This window comes from Branchiostoma belcheri, unplaced genomic scaffold, assembly GCF_001625305.1.
Source record: "Branchiostoma belcheri isolate BF01 breed outbred unplaced genomic scaffold, Haploidv18h27 scaffold63, whole genome shotgun sequence".
Classification (NCBI taxonomy): domain Eukaryota; kingdom Metazoa; phylum Chordata; class Leptocardii; order Amphioxiformes; family Branchiostomatidae; genus Branchiostoma; species Branchiostoma belcheri.
In genome coordinates, this window is record NW_017804276.1 from 306,622 (window position 1) to 327,185 (window position 20,564).

The 20,564-nt window shown below is 40.4% G+C and overlaps 2 protein-coding genes and 1 long non-coding RNA gene across 3 annotated transcripts in view; 2 read left to right on the forward strand and 1 right to left on the reverse strand.

Annotated features, from left to right (window-relative positions):
* LOC109483251 overlaps nucleotides 1-1,264 on the forward strand; it is a 2,840-nt gene extending 1,576 nt beyond the window's left edge. Inside the window, exon 3 of the long non-coding RNA XR_002141003.1 lies at nucleotides 991-1,264. This is a non-coding gene — a long non-coding RNA (uncharacterized LOC109483251). The remainder of the gene's footprint in view (nucleotides 1-990) is intronic.
* A 1,740-nt stretch (nucleotides 1,265-3,004) lies between these two features.
* On the reverse strand, nucleotides 3,005-10,335 carry LOC109483240. Its single transcript, XM_019786223.1, has 7 exons — nucleotides 10,143-10,335; nucleotides 8,549-8,648; nucleotides 7,813-7,952; nucleotides 6,524-6,620; nucleotides 5,580-5,741; nucleotides 4,665-4,735; nucleotides 3,005-3,737 (listed from the first exon to the last, which is right to left on the reverse strand). Exons 1-7 carry the CDS (start codon nucleotides 10,328-10,330, stop codon nucleotides 3,659-3,661), a joined length of 837 nt encoding a protein of 278 aa, XP_019641782.1. The 5' UTR covers nucleotides 10,331-10,335; the 3' UTR covers nucleotides 3,005-3,658.
* Nucleotides 10,336-12,629: 2,294 nt separating this feature from the next.
* Nucleotides 12,630-20,564, forward strand: LOC109483241 (type 2 phosphatidylinositol 4,5-bisphosphate 4-phosphatase-like). Its single transcript, XM_019786224.1, has 8 exons — nucleotides 12,630-12,759; nucleotides 13,978-14,165; nucleotides 16,043-16,149; nucleotides 17,368-17,473; nucleotides 17,975-18,024; nucleotides 18,681-18,771; nucleotides 19,255-19,309; nucleotides 20,064-20,564. Exons 1-8 carry the CDS (start codon nucleotides 12,666-12,668, stop codon nucleotides 20,147-20,149), a joined length of 777 nt encoding a protein of 258 aa, XP_019641783.1. The 5' UTR covers nucleotides 12,630-12,665; the 3' UTR covers nucleotides 20,150-20,564.

The following is a 20,564-nucleotide window of genomic DNA, read 5'->3' on the forward strand; positions in this document are numbered from 1 at the left end:
CACAAGATGTATAATATCACCAATACAACAGAGTTTAGTAGAAAGCACTTTAGTTTGGTGAAGTTTGAGCACCATTTTTGAAGCAAATGTTTGTATAAATGTTTATGACACAAAGAAGTTGTACATAAGTTACAAAAGTCAGATAGCCTCATACACTACTTGAGTCCTTTGATAATTCAAAGAACTAAAAATTACTGGTCAAATTGTTGCCATTGCTGCACTTTTAAAGGAAACATGACAAGCCTGGTGCTGACAGTCAGCCATCTGGGACACGTGTTGTGGAATGTGTATTGCAAAGGATGATGGGATAGTATCATTCCCCCCCCCCCTGATGCGTTACTGTAACTTCAATTGCAAAATAGAAATCATGCATAAACCATGATTATTTCTCCACTCTTGTAACGATTTGAAGAATATGCATTCGATCTTCATAGGGTTTGAGTTTTAGGCATAAAAATTCGCAGAAATATAGCTGTATTATTATTTTATTTCTGCCTCCCCCCTCCTAATCAAGCAAAATATGCTTATGATATGACTCTTTATTGCATATTCTTGCCCAGATGGGCTTAATGGCAAGAGGATGTCCATTATGTAAAACATGTCAGTATTTCATACTGGTACGCTATATTCTAATGCAAAGTGCTAGGAATCTATACATTACAATAATACTATAAACTACCTATCATCTACTGTTAGTTGCCCTTTCTTCTCCCTTTTTGAAACATTTGGAAACATAATTACATAGTTTGTCTACTGTACATTCATTCTTGTATGACATCAAGTGTTTAAACATGTCCTGCTTTGACATTTTCTTACATATCTTGTCTAATTGTAAAGTATCAAATAGCTCTTGGCGTTCATCTTTATATAATGTACAGTCAAGTAGAAAGTGTATCTCGTTTTCAACATATAAATGATTACAGAATTCGCACGTTCTATCTTTCAGAGGGGTCAGAGGGGCTAATACTAACAGGAGTTTCTCTTTTACAGATCTAGACATTCGGAGGAGACGCTAGCTAGCACTCAGTGACCTAACGGAAAACCTAAACAGCATTATCCTTCAATGACGTCATAAGTGCCAAAAATTAGAATTTCTCCGATCTGGACAAAAGACAAACTGAAGGGCTTCACAACTGAGACGTTGCCAAAATGTACTTTTTTACATGGTTCAGTGCCTATAGATTCATAAAATATGTATAAACCTGGCATGATATAAAAAGGACACCTTTTGTTTTTTGAGATGTAAAACATTTTTGTATTTGGTCATTGGATGCTCAATAAATTCATTGAAAGAACTCGATTTTGTTCTGTTTACACGTGTTATTTTAGCTATACAAAATTACGTTAAGAACCAAACACACACACACATTGACAAGAATATTGTCCATAGTGGGTGAAAGTTTATTACAAGCGACTTTATTTTCAGATGCCTCAAAAGAAGTCAAACCCAGAAAAAATTCAAGTATTCTATAACCCCATGCAACAATGGAATCTTCCAACGCCTTCTGCTGTTGGGACATGTACAACCAGTTGACTTTTAGGTTTTTTGGACTTGAACCTAAACATTTTTACAAGTCCAGAACCCGTCCAGTGAACCAGTACACAGCACTAGTCTTGTATCTACCACTACTCGGGGCCAGTGGCCAAGTTATATAAAAAGGCAGAAAGAGTGCAACTTTGCAGAAAATAACAGCTGTATTAAGGAAAAACCTATGGTGTTGTACAAGAGAGTCAAAATCACTCTCAATACATAGAACTTAGAAGGCTTGTAACATAAATATTGTAAGGGTCAAACCTTCAGATGCCAACGTCTATGAAATGTGCTATTTACATTTTCAGACTTAAACTAACCTTTCCAAGCAAATTATTTTCAATTCTATTAAAAACAATACAATGTCTACATGTACCAACTACAATGTATTCAGTACATGCTTGGCAGCAACATGGTTAAAAATACTGAATATCAGGTTTTGCTAAAAATCAGCCTCAAGGGAGTTGGTACTAAAATCCAACAATAAAACATCCATTATTCCACTACATGGCATCTTTTACTCACAACCCTTAACCCAATTCAAAATATGTATAAAAGTTTAAACTATTAAATATCAACAACATTTTCATTTTAATGTTTTCCAAATGTGGTATTGGTTATGTTGAAAACCATTAAATATTAAATGTCATGCTAGAAAGATTAAAACACACCTACTACATTTTATAGATATACCTGTACCAACTTTTTGTGTCAATTTTCAAGCTGCTAGTTGCTTGATGACCAACATCTCTCTACGTCAGGAGCATTGGAACATCCCAATCCTGTTAATTTATGTATATGTGGTAAGATGAACCAACTGTCTGTTACCATGGTACTGGAGACTGTGATAACTTGTTTCCACCAAGTGACAGAGAATTATAGCCTGGATACCATCCTACTTGTATACCGGGCTCCCACACTCGCTTCCCTAAGAAGTACTTCTTAGGGAAGCGAGTGTGGGAGCCCCGGTATACAAGTAGGATGGTACCCAGGCTAAGAGAATTAGGCCACAGCAAGTAATTTTTATGGATGACATCAGCGCACGCATTAATTTTAGCCTGATTTGGGGAAAAAATAAACAAGAAATTTTGTTGCCTTCTGACAGTGGTCACCATGCCGAAAATGGGCAAAGACGTCTGTTGCCATGCCGGAAGGTGGATGGTGTCATGTCATGTTGTAGAATATAGTATAATGTTAGAAGTAGATATAGTCTCACATACCACTGTATTTTCTTTCTATGTTGTTTGTAACTGCAATTAGCCCTCGGGCAAGTATTTGCAATAAACTTTCTTTATAATAAACTATAAATTAATTATAAAGATAGGAGTCAAGAAAAGGCTCTGATTTAATGTTTTGTTTCTTACTTTGATGCAGTAATATGTGATGCTGGCTGTGTATATGTGATATTCTCACTGACTTAAAACCATAATTTTGTACAATGATTGAGTCAAATTTTTAAAATGCAGGCACCTTGTTTTTTTTCGCCCGCTCGCATTAGATCTGGAGTCTGCGGAGGATGTTATCCATAAAATTTACTTGCTGTGGCCTAATGTTCCTATTGGATTGATTTTCATCATGATGAAGCATCCTCAGCTCCCATTGGTTGTTCAGAGAATGGGAATGATTCTTGCCAATTAGAGGTGTGTAGCCACAAACTCACAGGCAGGGAGGAGGCCCAGTCAGTCCCTGGCAGCGAGGGATTGTGTAAGACCCCATTCAGACTAGACTTGTATTTAGCGGTTTCAACCGGTTTTTCAAAACTGTTTTTTATTTAACCTAGTGTGAACACAAATCAACCGTTTTAAAGGGGTTTGAATCCAATTTTCAATACCACCTCGGGAGGTGGTTTATGAGGAGTTTTTGTACCGAAACAAGAATGTTTACCTGGATATTTCAAACAAGTTGCGGGAACATGGTTTTAATTAAGCCTTCATTCAAACTGCAGTCATGGCTTAATGGCAGATTAACCGGATATACAGGGTTTTTGAAAAACCGGTTTTGTAAGTCTGGTGTGAACGCTAGGGGTTTTAACCAGGTTTTCCCCTGCTAATTATTTGGCGGTTTCAATCGTTTTTCAAAAGTCTGGTCTGAACGGGATAAAACACAGGCTACGTCTGAAGCTACGAGCTACTTTAACTTCTGATCTGGTGATTCCCACTTCTGCTGCTGGCTTTGACTCCGTAGTGTGTACAGATGTTCCCTTAAACTGAAACACAGGTACATTCATGTCTGTTGGTCAGTATTGTACAAACAAGAAGAAATCTGAGATTCCAAACTTCCTGGAAGTAATGTAACACAGTCATAATGATCACAATGACTGGTGACAATTTCAGACACCACAATGTTAACAGTAAGGCTACACCAATTCAATTTCTTGGTTAATGGATTTTTCTAGAAAACTAATGGAGCGGGCGGGCGGAAAAAAAAAACAGGCCTAGGAATCCTATTTTTTTTATGGCCCAAAATGGTACAATAGGAGCGAAGTCAACACACCAGTCTGGTTCAAAATTTAAAAAATGAATTTTGAACTTTTAATGATACCCCTGCATTGAAAGATGGAAGAACTGTAACAACTAGGAAGAAAAGGACTGTTCAGGGCAAAATATGAGCATTTTGCAGTTGATTCTGAATTTTTTATTTTTTTTTGCAAATCAGAAAAAAATGAGGTGGGCAAATCCGTTAACCAAGAAATTAAATTGGTGTGGCCTAAGGCTACAAGAAAACATTTCCGAGGTAAAAAAAATTTTTTTTTTTTTGCAAATCAGAAAAAAATGAGGTGGGCAAATCCGTTAACCAAGAAATTAAATTGGTGTGGCCTAAGGCTACAAGAAAACATTTCCGAGGTAAAAGATGGGTCTGCCTAGTCTCCACCAGACTTCTTTTGCGGGGTGAATAAATCATAGAAATCGGCCTAAAAAGGGGAGCTGGAGCTTAACTGGCCGGCTACCTTCTCTGGCCAATTAATACCCTTTTTAGGCCGATTTCTACGATTTCTTCACCCTGCAAAAGAAGTCTGGTGGAGACTAGGGTCTGCCTGCAAATACAGTGTCTTAGACAAGTGAATCAACAACACACTTCCCCTATGGCCTGAAAAAGGCTATATATATACGTATGGGACTAAATTTTGACCCACCTGTCTACTGTTGGCTGGTAGTGTTCCCTGACCTGCTGCACAGTCAGTTCTTTGATCTCCTGCATGGTATACTGGCGAGAGATGTTTAGACTTTGAGGTGTAGCACACTCTTAGCTGATGGGACAGGGCTCAAAATTAACAGTGTCCTTATGGCCACTAAAATTTAGGCTGGGACACCTGAAAAGTCACTTTGGGACATTTTGGGGACAATAGATTGAAAAATAACCTCAGAATGCCAGGCCTACTTTTGTCAATCAGGCACACGTCTCAGCTTTTGGCTTGGAAAAGCTCCCCATATTTCTTGTCTACTCCACAATTAAAGCGCGCCCGGGAGTCAAAATGTAAGCAAAATAAAGTTGACTTCATGCAAGTTGTTGTCATACTTCCGGAAAAACAGGTTTGGACATTTCAACCTCACTTCGGGACAACTGAAATTTATTTTTGGGAGAGAGCTGGGACAAAAAGTTACTTTCGAGGCCTGATGGGAGCAAGGCTACATCTGACTAGCACATTGGCAGAACGTACAAATGTACTGCACCTGCATGAAACCTGTGGTGTCTTGTGCATTGCACTTGCGCAGAACATCTCTTTCAAGGCCATATTTGCATACCCGGTATTTAGGATCATCCCGTCTACATTTTACAAATGTGTCGGAAAGAATCAAAGATATTGTCCGCAAAGGGCAAAATCCCGGTGAAACACTGACCAATCATCTAGTAACTACAACCGTGAAAAATTCCAGGTTTCGCGCAGGTGAAGTACTTCCTGACAACATGCTTCCACAGTCAACTGTAATCTGTAATGCATTACTCTTGTCCAACTTTCACTCCAAGTGTCCCATGTACAATGTATGTAAATGAGTCTTAACTCATGGCAATCCAAGTGTCCCATTTATGTAAATGAGTCTTAACTCACGGCATATATACAGGCTTGTCTGCGGAAGTAGGCGTGCCCCTCCTCGTCCTCATGTATGGGATACAGCACGGCACCTCCAGGGAGCGCCACATCGTTTTCAGGGTTGGAAGTGTTAAAGGGCAATACTGTAATCTCGATCACGTAGTCAGGTGCAACAAAACCCTGTGGAGAAACAATAAGAAACTGACCGAGGATTAACCTGAGTGCCAGACCCCAGTGCTTAGAATACAGAAAATGCTACTGGTCCCATTGACTGCGTCTCTATTACAGGTACCGGCTACCACTACATACATGTACAGACCCTTGCTGTTTACATATGTAGCCCACCAATTCAGCCCTTGCAGGGCTCGAAATACTTTTTACAGCACGTTGGCAAAAATTTCAGGTGAAATTTGACAAATTTATGTGCAAAATCACATTTATGTCGGTGAAGGTTAGACATTCAGGTAATAAGATATGCCAAAAAATTGTTACTCAGGCAACTGGATATACAGTAATTTTGGAAAAGGTCAGATGTTTCAGGTAGCATTCACTAGCTTTCATCAGAGACACTAGAGACTGCAGGAGAATGGCAGGTTTATAAGCAAGAACTATTGATTGAAATGCAAATAAGTCCAAAAAGAAACAAAAGTTGGACAAGTCAGGACAATGATGGTGCAAATTAGTCAAGAAGCTCCTGTTTCAGAACAGTGTTGTCTGTCCTTGGTGCTGGGAGTGCCAAATCCCAAGTAATTTTTGCTTCTTTGCCTGCAACCCCCCTCCCTTCCTGCTCTAGGTGAAAAATTGCACATTCAAAATATTTTAAGTGCAAATCTTGAAAGTCATGTGCATTTTGCATATTGCACATGGGTATTTTGAGCCCTGCCTTGGTTACAAAAGAGAGAACTGATGGCCAAATAACCTACCCAACCGATTTTCATAGTTAATTACGTAAGTATCGGTACCATGTTGAACTGAGCCAGAGCATCCTTGTCACACCAGCAGTAGTCAGGAGTCCTCAGGAGGTGAGGTCTCTGTCTGGTCTCCTCATCCAGACCCTCCCTAAATCACAGAAGACAGGAGGGTTAAAGGAGTTACTGTACTAAAATCCGGAAGGGAGTGCTACAATGTATTTTCTGATAGATTATGCTTCAAAGAATACAATGTAACTAGCCGACTTTTTACAGAATTTCGCTGGTGTCTATCAGACACCTTCCTCAGAGCTTCTGACTGGAGTTCTGCTTCTCACCACTATATGTACTAGAGTAGCCAACGTAGGTGCACTGCTTTTGCAGTGAGAACACAATCCCAAACGTTTCTGTATTTGTACCCCCCTCTCGTCCCGGTTCTGATAGACACTAAAACGTCAGCACTTTAATAGGCGAGAAATTTTGGTTGCGTAAAAGAAAACTCCTGTATCCTATACTTAACCAACCTTAGGCCACACCAATTTAATTTCTTGGTTAACGGATTTTTCTAGAAAAATAATGGAGCGGGAGGGCGAAAAAAAATAAAAATAAAAACAGGCCTAGGCATCGTATTATGGCCCAAAATGGTACGATAGGAGCCATGAAGTCAACACACCAGGCTGGTTCAAAATTTAAACAATGCATTTTGAACTTTTAATGATACCATTGCATTGAAAGATGGAATAACTGTAACAACTAGGATGAAAAGGTCTGTTTTCAACTGTTCAGGGCAAAATATGAGCATTTTGCAGTTGATTCTGGATTTTTATTTTTATTTGCAAATCAGAAAAAAATGAAGCGGCGAATCCGTTAACCAAGAAAATAAATTGGTGTGGCCTTATGAAACTATTTTCGGACATACACTGTACCTGTACCAAATACATGTAGGAAAAGTATTGAAGCAGTTGTCAAACTGGACATGTTTTGGTCATAATAGTTGGCAACTGGTGGACGTACCAACCACTAAGTATCTGATACCAGCCCAGAAAAGAACAAGGAACAGTCATGCCTTCAAATATCAGAGTTATTAAGCAAGAATTGAGGTGTTCAAAAACTCGTATTTCCCAAGAACTATCGTAGACTGGAACTCGTTGCTACCAAGCACAGTTGGAGCATCATCACTAGAAAGCTTTAAACAACTCCTGCAATGAAATGTGCAAAAGATTGAGTGTAACAAGTCGTTCGGTGTGATATAGCTAGCTGCCGCAACACCGAGTGCCTGCAAAGTTGGTGTGTTACGCCAGTTATACCGGCTATACTGATACTGATACAGAAAGCGTATGTACCTAACATCTGCACCCTTTCCTGCCTCGATTTCTTCTCGTAAAGTGACGACGGGGACAAACTTGATTTTCCAGCGATGCCTGGCTACTGGAGGGTTGTATCTCCCCATCAGGTCCACCATGCCGGTCACTACATGATCCTTCTGAAAAGGAAAAAGACCACAGATTTAGACACTCTTTATTACCTACGTGTTGTTATGCATTATCATTAGTTATAGTTGGTAAATAAGGACATAATCTTATACATAAACATTGACAGGAAATTGTGGAGAAACCTAGGGTTATTTGGGCCTAGGGAAAAAATGTTGTGTTTCCTGTTTCAGTCCTGAAAAAATTAGGGTCGGTAGGTGGGGATTTTTTTTTTCTTTTTTTTTAGACTTCAGTGATATCTACATAGCCTTTTGGGGTCCAACGGTCCAACCTATATAATACAGTTTAACCAAGGACATTGTACAGAAGAGGTTTCTTTGCTCACAACATCGGCGGCAAAAAAAGACAAAGCGTAATACAGGAAGTCAGCGGATACAGGGAAACCAGCTGGAGATAGGTCCATGGTATAACTCGCCTGTTCTTGGTAAAGGCCGAGGCCGAAAAATTACCGCCAAGCCAACCTAAGGTTTGGTACCCAGGCCATACACAAGACTCTTGTGTGTGGCCTGGGTACCAAACCTTTGGTTGGTTTGGCGGTAATTTTTCGGCGAGGATCTACTGAACTGAGGACAATGAGTATTCCTCCTACCTGGTACTGTGTGAGTCTGATGCCCTTCACACGGCCGTCGTCTGTTATTCCCAGGTACACCGTCCCTCCCTTCCCAGTGTTCAGGAACGCATTCAGGGCTCTGAACACAAAACACAGTCATGGCAGAGTCATGCAATCCTTCAAGAATTGGATAAAAAACATCTTGTAATGATCTTGATCAACACAAAAACCCGGGCCTGGTTCGAACCCACGACCAAACCCAGGCACCAGTCCACAGGCAGACACTCTAACCACTCGACCGAAAGGTCTAGACCCATTGGCCGGGTCAGTTGGCAGCGCCTATAAACCCCCCACTGTTACATCTTGAGTTTTTTTCTTTTTCAAGCAAATTTGTACCGTGGTTAAAACACATTGCAACCTGCCAATGCTTTAAATTCATTTAAAGGCAAAAAATACTAGTCTTATAACTTTAGTTTTACACGTACGTATATCAGGCCATGTTGATTTGATTGTATGCGTGCACAAGTTTTTATCCGTTTCCAAACAAAAATGTTTTAAACCAATGTGTAAATCATACAAAGCAACTGCAAAATATATGCTGAAGATTGCACACAAAAAATATTGTAGAATGATACTAATGTCCAAAATCAATTCCAAAGGTAAGGAAGAAAATGTGAAGAAATGAAAATAAAAGAATTGCTATTATTCGCCATATATAATATATATACCATACTGAGTCATTTGTTCAGCCTTCCTGACGACATAGATTTCATGAGGACAACTTTTTTTACCAATTGAAACTTTTTTTTATTCTCAAGCTCGCATTGATCAGTTTTTAGGTTCCCAGAGGTCATGGCCTCAGCTTCAAAGTTTGATAAAAGAATTTCAGCAATGATGTTCCTTTACATGTATTTTGAACCAGTACTTTGATTCTAGCAGTACAGTTACCCCGGTACTCAGCACGTCAGCAGAACGTACTGCGGCTAGTGCTGCATACCTAAACCCACATTTAGGTTCAGGTCCGGATTCAAGTCCAGAGGTTTAGGTTCAGTTCCGGACTTGTAATTCTGGACCTAAATCCATGGAATATACAAAATTGCATGTTGGCAACCTTAAAATGTTGTCTGGGTGAAACTTTGGCCACATAACATGGAGGCCGGTACTTGACAATGCCTGATGTCAATGTTTTCTTCATTTTGCAGCATTAGATTTTGCAATCTATGGAAGGCTTTAGGTGGTTTGGAAAGAAAAGGGGTATGTGAAATGGTCTTTTATGGTAATAAGTCCGGACTCGGTTCTTGACTTTTAGGTTTTTTTGGACTTGAACCTAAACATTCTTACAAGTCCGGATCCAAGTCCAGTGAACCGGTATGCAGCACTAACTGCGGCTGCGCAAAACCCTGCTTTTTCGTTGGATTTTTGGGCACCGTTGCATTAGAATTTTGTCTGTTGCAGACGATATCTTTTCCAACATAACATTTGGAAACTACAGACGGAGTGTTAACTTTTTATACGCGAATACAACCCTCATATGAGATGTTCTGCCAAAGTGCAATGCATAATACATTGGTAGCCAGGTTTGCACAGGTGCAGTACGTTCTGCCGACGTGCTCTGGTACTTTATGTAGCTGACCTTGAAATGGCTCGGCGTGACCTTCTCTCGCTGCCTGGCTGATAGCACCAAGATGGCAGCTCTTCCACCGCCAGATTGCGATGACCTTTGAACTCATGGTTGAAGTCCTCCTCGACATCCACGACAGAGTCTCTGACGTAAAAAAGTTTCTTGGACGTCGTTTTGGACTCTCCTGATCCTGTAGCCATTGCTTGGACTGTAAAAAATTCTAGGAGGTAAGGCCACACCAATGTAATTTGTTGGTTCTTGAATTTTTCCAGATTTTTTTTCAGGAAAAAACATGAAGTGACAAGGCGAAAGAGAATAAAAACAGGTCTAGGCATCCTGTTATAGCCCCAAATGCTACAATAGAAGCCATGAAGTCAACACAAAAGGCTGGATTAATATTTAAACAATAAATTTTGAACTTGTAATCAAACCACTGCATTGCAGATGGAAAAACTGTATTGGGGGCAAAATATGACTTAATTCGGAACCAGTATTTTTTTCTCTTTTTTTGAAAATCGGAAAAAAATGAAGAAGTGAATCTGAGAACCAAATGAATTGGTGTGGCCTAAAGCAGTCATCCTCAACTGAGGGTCTGCATGGGGGGGTCCTGGCAACGGTTAACGGTGAATTCAGCAGGGCTGATAACACTTAACGGTAAATTCAGGACGGTCGGCAACGCTTAACGGTAAATTGACAGGCTTTTTTTCGAGCTGCACTGGATTTGGTATCTCGCTTTGTGAGAAAAGGTGATCATTGACAAAATTACGTAACGTTATATCTCTTACATGTAATGAAGCACGCATTAAATGTAAGTGTTTCCTGTGTTTCCCACCTGCCCTGGACCCCGAGTGCGCCCACAAATACAGAGGAGTCCGAGTCGACGTCGGCCAGTTTGCATTTTTTCAGTCTGTCGAGTTTTACCGATGGATTTTGAGAGGGGAGCGCCGAAGGATGCTCCCCGGGAAATTTAGGATTTTTAAGCCTTCAAAAACGCAATTTCCCGCATTTTGAGAGGCAAATCATGGTGTTGAGAGTGTTTGTCGGTCCTTCGGATGTTTTCATATTTTACTCAAGACTTTTGTTAATTTGCCTGTCAAGGTTGACGGATTCGTTAAAAAAGTTTTAAAAATTATGTAACTCTCCGTAAACTTCCAGAAATTGACGGGAAACTGGTGCTGGCTAGAGCCAAAGGGGACCTAGCGCAGAAAGCGCGAGTCGAGCGCCAAAGGCGCGAGCAATGTAGGGGGGTCCGGGGGCATTCTCCCCCGGGAAATTTTGTATTTTTAAACTTGCAATGACGCATTTTCCTGCACTTTGACAGGCAAAATTAGCCGTAACGAAGAATTATTCATTAACGCTTAACGCTGAATTCAGGATGACAAATAACGTTTTACGTTGAATTAAAACGACCAATAACGCTTCACGAGGAATATACTGATAACGCTTAACGTTGAATTAGAGCGGACCGGCAACGATTAACGGTAAATTAAAATAGCCCATAACGGTTAACGAAAAAGGGCATGCAGACCCTCTCAACTGAGGTGAAGCATGATGCTTTTTATTATCTTGTGTACTATATCTAACATTCATAACCATGCAAACGGGGCCCCCTAATCTTCTTCATATGTGTGTTGTGGCTACTGCACTTAGATTTCATGATGAAGGCCACTTTCTTTTGCCATTTTTTGTTTATTCGTACGCTCGCATCAATTTCGGGGTTTCCATCTTGGATGTCATCCATATAATCAAATCAACATGGCCAAATTAGCAAATAATAGAGGCCAACGATTGCTTGGGGAGCTGGCAGAATTTAACTTTGTGGCTAGCAAATTCCTCTGACAAATTGCTCACACTTCTAAAGCACTATCATGGTCCATTTTTCGTAACTTTCGGGCCCAAATTGTATTCAATATACTAAGGTCTGGTGTTGAGACAAACACCCTAAACCGACTCAAAGTTGTACCTTTCGCTAAAGCTCACACCAGCCTCTACCAGGCTTCAGGAAGCGGCTGGAAAGAGTAGAAATCGGCCAAATAGAGAGATAGCATGCCAAGCGGCAAAATGTACTCTCCAGCAACACCAACTCCCTTGGCATTGGCCGATTTCTACGTACTCTTTCCAGCCGCTTCCAGAAGCCTGGTAGAGGCTAAGCTCACGCTACTGGTGTGAAAGTGTGCCCTTTCAAAAGAACCGCCCTTAAGGCGTGCCCCACAAAACGCCCAGTCACGAGGCACACCTAAAGTTACGTGTAAACACATGACAGATCGATACTCACATTCCTACTGACTCACCTGGGGGTCACTAACCTCTCGTCTCTCCAGCTGCACTCTCGCGAGAACTGGTGCAACTCCACACCCAGAAAACTCGGCTGTTAAGAAGTTAGTCACTTTTAAACACCTTTTTTAAACTTATTACTAAAATCATAATCACAAAAAGTGTTGTGAATATTTAGGAATATTAAATTTGGTGGAGATTTTATGATTGTTGGTTTTTGCTTGTCACGTGACCGGACAGGTCAGATTCACATGACTCAAAATGGCGGACGGGGAAGAAGAACGCTCGCCTCTGCTCGGCGGAGAGAAAAGTCCCGAACAGCCGCCTCTCTCCCCGCCTGGATACCCTTCCTCAGGTGAGAACGGTAGAAGGAATGTCTCAGACTACACTGAAGCCACAATCACCCAGTTACTCTGGCGTTACAAGCCGTAACCTAGCAGAAAACATACGTGTACGCAGAGCGAAAACAAGCTCAGTACTTTGATGTGTGTGGTAATCAGCAGATGTCGGTGTAAATATTTAATGAAGTAGGTTTGACCAGACTTATTCGCGGTGCTACCGGCTTTGAGCGTACGTTTGTTGTCAGAAAAGAAAAAGTTCGACTCGCCGGTTTGTCTTTGTGAAGTAGGAGCACGCATGTGTGGAAGGCTTGTTTTGAAGGAAGTGTCAAAAAATAAAAATTACAAACAATTTGTCACATGTTTCGGCACATGATAAAGTAGTTTGTAGTGCTGTGTACCTAAACCCACGTTTAGGTTCAGGTCCAGATTCAAGTCCAGAGGTTTAGGTTCAGTTCCGGACTCCATAAGTACTGACCTAAACCCATGGCATATACAAAATTGCATGTTGGCAACCTTGCTATGTTGTTTGGGCAAAACTTTGGCCACATAACATGGAGGCCGGTACTTGACAATGCCCAATGGCAATGTTTTCTTCATTTTGAATATACTCTAATATGATATGTAAATTGTGTAAGGGATTAAAACATTGCATAACTACAACAAAGTGTTTTTCTGATGAATTATAGATTAGCTTTGAATAAAATCACAGCATCAGTAAAGAAATTTACAGTAACTTTGCAGTAGAAATTTACAGAAAATCATGCCCAGATGATACATGTAACTGCTAACAGTGTCAAAGTTAAGAAAGAAGAGTACACTCTACATACAACTACTGTCTGATCAACTAATAAGGTACTAAGTACTTTGTTGTAGTTGTACTATTGTTTTTTTGTTGTTTGTTTAACGGAGTGGTTCAATGCAAGGGCTATACGAGTCTTAGATTTTGACCACTTCTTGGTATTGAACTAGAAATATGAAAGAAACATGGCTATGTCAAGAGATGGCGGTGAACGTTTGATTTGAAAGCCTGTAGATTGTAGGTTGGTGGGAAACATTTGTCAGGGAAGGAATTCAAAAGCTTGGCTGTACGGGGAAAGAAACTGTCACTGTAAAAGGATTTCAAACAAGGAATTTGGATGGTGAAATTGTGTGAGCTAGTGGAGAACCTAGTGGAACGCTTGTGGGCCTTTGATTCAAAGTTTGAAGACTTATTTCATGTTTTTTTTCCATAGGCATTCCATCGTCTATCCCTGGCGGGCCAGTCCCTCCCATCTTGCCGGATGAGCAGCCCCCACCCTACACTCCCACGCCAGACGGAGGCATTCCAACCATCAACTGCAGGGTCTGCCAGGCCCCCGTGTCACTGGAGGGCAAACTGCACCAGCATGTCGTAAAATGTACCAGCTGTAACGAGGCAACTGTAAGTCTGAATCAGGCCTCCAAATTAACTTTTCTACCCATTATCCCACCTAGTGCTGTGTACCTTAACCCACAGTAAGGTTCAGGTCCGGATTCAAGTCCAGGGGTTTAGGTTCAGATCCGGACTTGTAAGTCCTGACCTAAACCCATGGCATGTACAAAATTGCATGTTGGCAACCTTGCAATGTTGTCTGGGTGAAACTTTGGCCACATTAGGCCGGTACTTGATGATGCCCGATGGCAACGTTTTCTTCATTTTGCAGCAAAGATTTTGCAATCTACGGACGGTTTTAGGTGGTTTGGAAAGGAAAGGAGTATGTGAAATGGTCTTTTATGGCAATAAGTCCGATAAAAAGCGCCTGTTCCATACAACTGCAAGCATTTACAGTACACAAATGTATATGGAAATGTCTTTTAACTTTTAAAAGATGAAAGATCTTTGTGCCAAAGGCTACAAAAATAACATAAAAGAAAACAAAGCCCAGGCGACACACTTTCATGAAATACTATACAGTAAGTCATAACATTATGGCGGTCGAAAAAAAATTTAGAGCAAGGTACATTGTAAATTTGTAATACTGTAGGTGTGAGAATTGAGAAACTTATATATAAAAAAAAGAAAACACAGGCAAATTTAGATGAATTGAAGCTTGATTATGTACATTTGAAAAATAACAAAGTGTTAATGAGATCACCATATTTCATTGATTAGATTAAGCCCTTGTAATGAACAGCAAATAAGATGTAAATTGTGAAAGATAATAACATCAAGTTGATTACATTTACATTAGGCCACACCAATTTCATTTATTTTTGTTTCTCAGATTTGCCGTGTCCATTTTTTTCTGATTTGCCAAAAAAAATTTTTTTGGTTCTAAATTAAATGAACTGCAAAATGCTCAATGAAAGGCATATTTTGGATCCAACGGTTGAAGAAAGTCCTAGTTTTTCAATGTAACAATGCAATTTTGTTTCATTAAAAGTTCAAAATCTATTGTTTTAATTATAAACCAGCCTGGTATGTTCGCTTAAGGCTCATATTGTAACATTGTCAGAAATTCTGGCTATCTTGGGGTGCCTTGGCTTCTTTTTTTTTCGCCCCGTCACTTCATGTTTTTTTCTGAAAATATCCAAGAAACAACAAATTAAATTGGTGTGGCCTTAGCAACCCCACCAAACTCCCACCTTGCCTTATTTGTCCAGTTTTTTTTGCCACCCCTTGGGCAGTAAATGTAGACTATTCCTAGACCCATGGTCAAGTGCATGTTTGAGGTATGTATTTAACCAACTTCATTACTGAAGGAGGGGCACATACTAGACTGTCGCTGAAATGTTGCACTCTTGTGTTGGTTACATTGCCTGTGGGTTGGTTAAGGTCATGGCTAAGTTAGTATGGCGTGATGTTTCAGGGCTCGAAATCTCACCTGCATATGCAGGTTTATTTTTGTGCAGCTAAAATTGGAGATGTGTAGGTATTTCTCATGTCTACCTGCACCTAACCTGCACTGGTCCATGTACTGGGTATATGCAGGTTAGTGCAGGTAAAATTGGAGCTGTGCAGGTATTTCTGATGTCTACCTGCACCTAACTTGCATTAGTCCATGTACTGGGTATATGCAGGTTAATGCAGGTAAAATTGGAGCTGTGCAGGTATTTCTGATGTCTACCTGCACATAACCTGCACTGGTCCATGTACGTGTACTGGGTTTATATATTTTTTTATTTTTATTATGAAGTGTGAAGGAAATACTGGCAGTGGCATTGAACAGTTTTTAAGTGTGATCCATACTTGTGCAACAATTGTATACAATGGAATTTTTTTACATGTACATAATATATACTGTAACTATAACCTATCATTTGTTTTCTATCATATAGCCCATCAAAACAGCGCCCCCTGGCAAGAAGTATGTGCGCTGCCCCTGCAACTGTCTCCTCATCTGTAAGAGCACCTCCCGGAAGATTGCTTGCCCAAGACCAAACTGGTGAGACATCTTATAAGTGTTTAATTCTTCAGACATGTATACCCTGTCTTCCTTTTTTATCATTAGAAACTTGAAACCGTTCTCCACCTGAAAGAATCACTCACTGAAATTTCAACCAAGTCACTGACTCAAAAATTTGTGTAAGTCCCATTTTACCATTCTGTCAGAAAAATTGCCGCACACATTCAACATTGTTTACAAGAAGCACCTCATACGGTATTCCTGTAAATTACTACATGTAGGTGGTAGCATGTTGGCAGAACGTACTGCACCTGCGCAAAAGCTGTGATGTATTATGCATTGCACTTCGGCAGAACGCCTCATATAAAGTCGTACTTGTGTGTGTATAAGGTTAACACTCCATCTGTAGTGTCCGAATGTTATGTTGAAAGAATATCTTCTTCAACAGGCAAAATTCTGATGCAACGTTGACCAAAAATCCGACAAAATCTGAAAAAAATCAGGGTTTTGCGCATGCTCAGTACATTTTCCCAACATGCTCTAGGAGGTGCACAGATCCAAATCTAAGAATGATAATCTCAATACGGTGACACCCTTTGAAACCATCTCCATGTTCTTTATATTATACAAGGTGCACAAGTTGAATCAGGGCCAGTCTTGACCAACACAGATTAACTTTCAAGCTGATATTGAAATTTCTGATATCTTTATAGAACTACGTTCACAGTTTTAACGGTCACTTCAATCTGTACCATTAACAAATAATTCACCGACTTTCTTTTTTTTTGTACCTGCCGCCACCATGAACGTAAAGTTCTGTGAACATGACTATTTTCTCATTTGCTACCGTGAACGTAAACTGAATTACCGCATTTGTTGTGTTTATGAGGCAAGTTTAAACTGTCATTTCCAACACAACAAATTTGACTCACCCAAATTTTTGACTGTACAACTCCAGTCTTTGTCAAGGAATGAGCAATCCACCGCTTCGGTGACGTCACGCAGATAACACACGTGACTCCGTGAGCAGTGGATCATAGGTTGCAGAAAGTCTGTGGCGCCCCCCGTCTCTGTTGAGGGATGGTTGTAATGCCCTGATGTAGATGGCCTCTTTAATCCCTCGTGCAAAGAAGTCCGGTTCTGAGTCCAAGATTCTTACTTTGTCCAATGAGACTGAATGTCCAGGCGATTCTACATTGATTGTATGTGTATATGTTGTGAGACCTCTCATTTGTTGTTGTTGTTTTGGTGAAACAGTAAGAGGATCATCAGCCTTGATGGTGGAGGTGGTGCCATCCCTCCTCCCATCCCTGCATCAGGAGGGACCAGAGTTATCTGTGGACACTGCAGTATGACCTTCATGGTGAGTCAGGAGAATACATGTAGACCTGTCAGTGTTCCAAATACCTGTCTGCAGTCTGCAATCTACAGATAGATTTTCAAGATTGCAGAAGAAAAATTTATACAATCTTCAATTTTGCAGAAGGAAAAATAGGCTCCAGATTCAAAATAGTTTTCAAAGGTATTATTGGTTTGAGAAGGTTGTAGTGTGGAGGCTTGTGTATTTGCAGAAAGTATTGACCTGTACTTGTGTTTTGTGCTCCAAAATATATTTGTGCTACTGTACAATAATCAGGTCCAGGTTTAGGTCCGGACCTGGACCTGATCCTCTGAACCTGATCCTGACTTGGACCTGAATTTTCTATACAGGTACCCACCCCTATAATCTTTCATTTTTATTTTCATGTTTTTCAGTGACATGGTGTCACAGCAAATGTGACCACACTGGTACTTGCTATTAGCCTCTGGACAATAATTCAACTTCTTCCTTTTCAATAATTCTTATCCTTTCATGTATTCACAGTTTACATCCACAACAAATGCCCTATCAAGGTGTCCCCATTGCAGAAAAGTGTAAGTAGAACTATTGTGTTTCTAGCTAAATTCAGACCAAAAACTGGCATGGAAATGTTTAGAAGACACAACAAAAACAGAGCTTTCATGCTATGATCAGAGCCTCTGAGGTTGTTTCAGCAACTACATTGTACACTGAGGTGCTAAACACAAAGAATATTATAACATAAGATTTGAGCCTATTTTAGTAATTGACTCTGTGGCTGTTGTTTACAACAACACGTTTTAGAAACAAGACTCGCAATGAAAACATACATTACCATGGCAACGGTGGTTGCTGTTAGGGTTATTGTTTGCATGGCACTGCCATCATTTCATGATTTTGAGAAAGACTTGGTACCTGTTAAGTCTAGACAGATACAGTGCACTCCTCCCCTGAGTGTATAGTGAACGAGCCCCGGGGTCACAGAAAGTAGGGCCATCCCGGGGCAGAGAGGTCTTCCCAAGGGTTTCCAGGAATGTGGGCATAGATGTGGGTCAGAGACATGCCTGTAGACACTCCATTCCTGTGGACAAAATGCCTGTACCATTCCTAGAATTCTTGCAAACTGCACACAATACTGTACCATTAGGCTCCTCCCTGAGACGTCGCCAAAAAAAGTTGAACAGAAAAGTAGGAACCGTGCTAAGATTGTGACTCCTGTCTTCTCCCACAGGTCGTCTGTCGGAAGCAGTTATGCCAGAAGGAAGTGCACCATCTGTGTCGTCCTGGGCATGATCTTCATCTTAGCAGGAATCGGGGTCACGGTAAGAAATACTCAGCATAGGCAACATTGATTTGATTATACGGTTTACATCCTCTGGGAACCCCAAAACTGATGCGAGTGTGCAAATAAAAAAAAGTTTGCCAAAACAAAAAGTTGCCTTTTCATTTTGAAATCTAGGTGGTAGTGAATGTTGAACAAATGAGTAAACACATAGAGTAATATTTTATTGACATGGTGAATAATAGACTCTTCATTTTCATTCCTTCACATTTTCTTCTTGTCCTTTGCAATATTTTCTCAACTTCTGGCACATTTCAAAACACATTGAGATGTGTGTTGCCCGGAATGGGCATGACGTAAATAAATACATGTACAACACACTGCTGACTTAAGACATGTTCCAACTCTATTGCAGTTTAAAGCAGCCTTGAAATTTATGTTGTATGAATCCTGAGATTAATTGAATAAATTAATCACCCTGTTCATATGTATAATGTGTAAAACCTGTTTTCTTCCTAACCAGGTGGGGACCTATGAGCTGGCAAGACAACAAGGAGGGATCTACTTTGCATGGGTTGGTGAGTGTCGTGGGCTTTACATTTTGTACCTTAACTCCATGTTTTGTTGCTTCACATGACTGATAAACCGACAATGTTATGCCAGTTTTGTACTGTAACACAGCACAGAAATGGTACAAGCTACCTAAGACTGGGCTGTAAGGTTTGCTGCCTGCCAGGGATTTGAGCCCAGAACCTTTAGATTCTTTAGTCAACAGCCCTGACCACAAGACCACCTTGGCATGGTTTTGTACCAGTAGTTGTACTCTGTTTCAAATGCATGCATGCCTATTGCACAGACTAGTTCCTTTTTAGAGCTTTAAGTAGTCGGACCAGCGTGCAAAATACCTGGTTGCCCAGTTGCCCCAGGCAACCAAATTTTACTTGGGTCAGCCTATTTTTGAACCTAGGTAGCCCAGTGTGCTACCTGAATTTTAAGAATCATGCCCACTTGGCTTGCATCACTGTATCTGGCAGATGCTTTTTAATTTTAGGTATTAATGGCCATTACTAGTATCAGTTAACTAAAGGTTGTTTGAAATATTGTCAAAGGCTTATGTATGTAACATTACTTAATTTGAGGAAAGTAGTAACTTATAGGTGGGGCAACCTAAAATTCTGATGGGCAGCCTCATTTTTGCCGTAGGTTGCCCACCTGATCAAAAAAATATTCTCCCTACTACTAGTTGTCTAATTGAATTTTTTTGGCAGTGCCTCAGGGGTGGAGCCATTATGGTGATGAAGTTGAAAAGATGTTTGACATTGTTGATTCCAGGTGCGTTCATCATCGGGATCCTGTTCCTGATCCGGGCGTGTTACTACGGCACTCTGAAGGTCAGCTACATCCAGAACTCCCCCTGAGCCAACATGGACCAGTCCACCGCAGAACACCTCCAGTGTTACAAGATGACAACAGGAGTTGGACCGCACCACCAAGAGCATTACGAGGGGGGGGCAGATGAATAAAATATACCGGCCAAGAAATGCAGAAGTCATAGTTGTGTAACAGTTAACTGCTCTTTTAATCATATTTGTACCCAAACTGGTGTAGAATTTGATCAGACAATAAGACCACAGTCTATGCTTTTTCTAAGACCTCATCATATGACTTATCACTGTATGACTGTCTCATATGTATTATATATGTATATTGCTATGGACCACATTGTCTAAATGAGGTATGTAAAAATGCTATTAATTGACCTGAGCATGATAACAGCGGGTAACTTGAACTCTTCATTTGCATGGTTCTTTTTAATTAAAGTTGATTATTTGC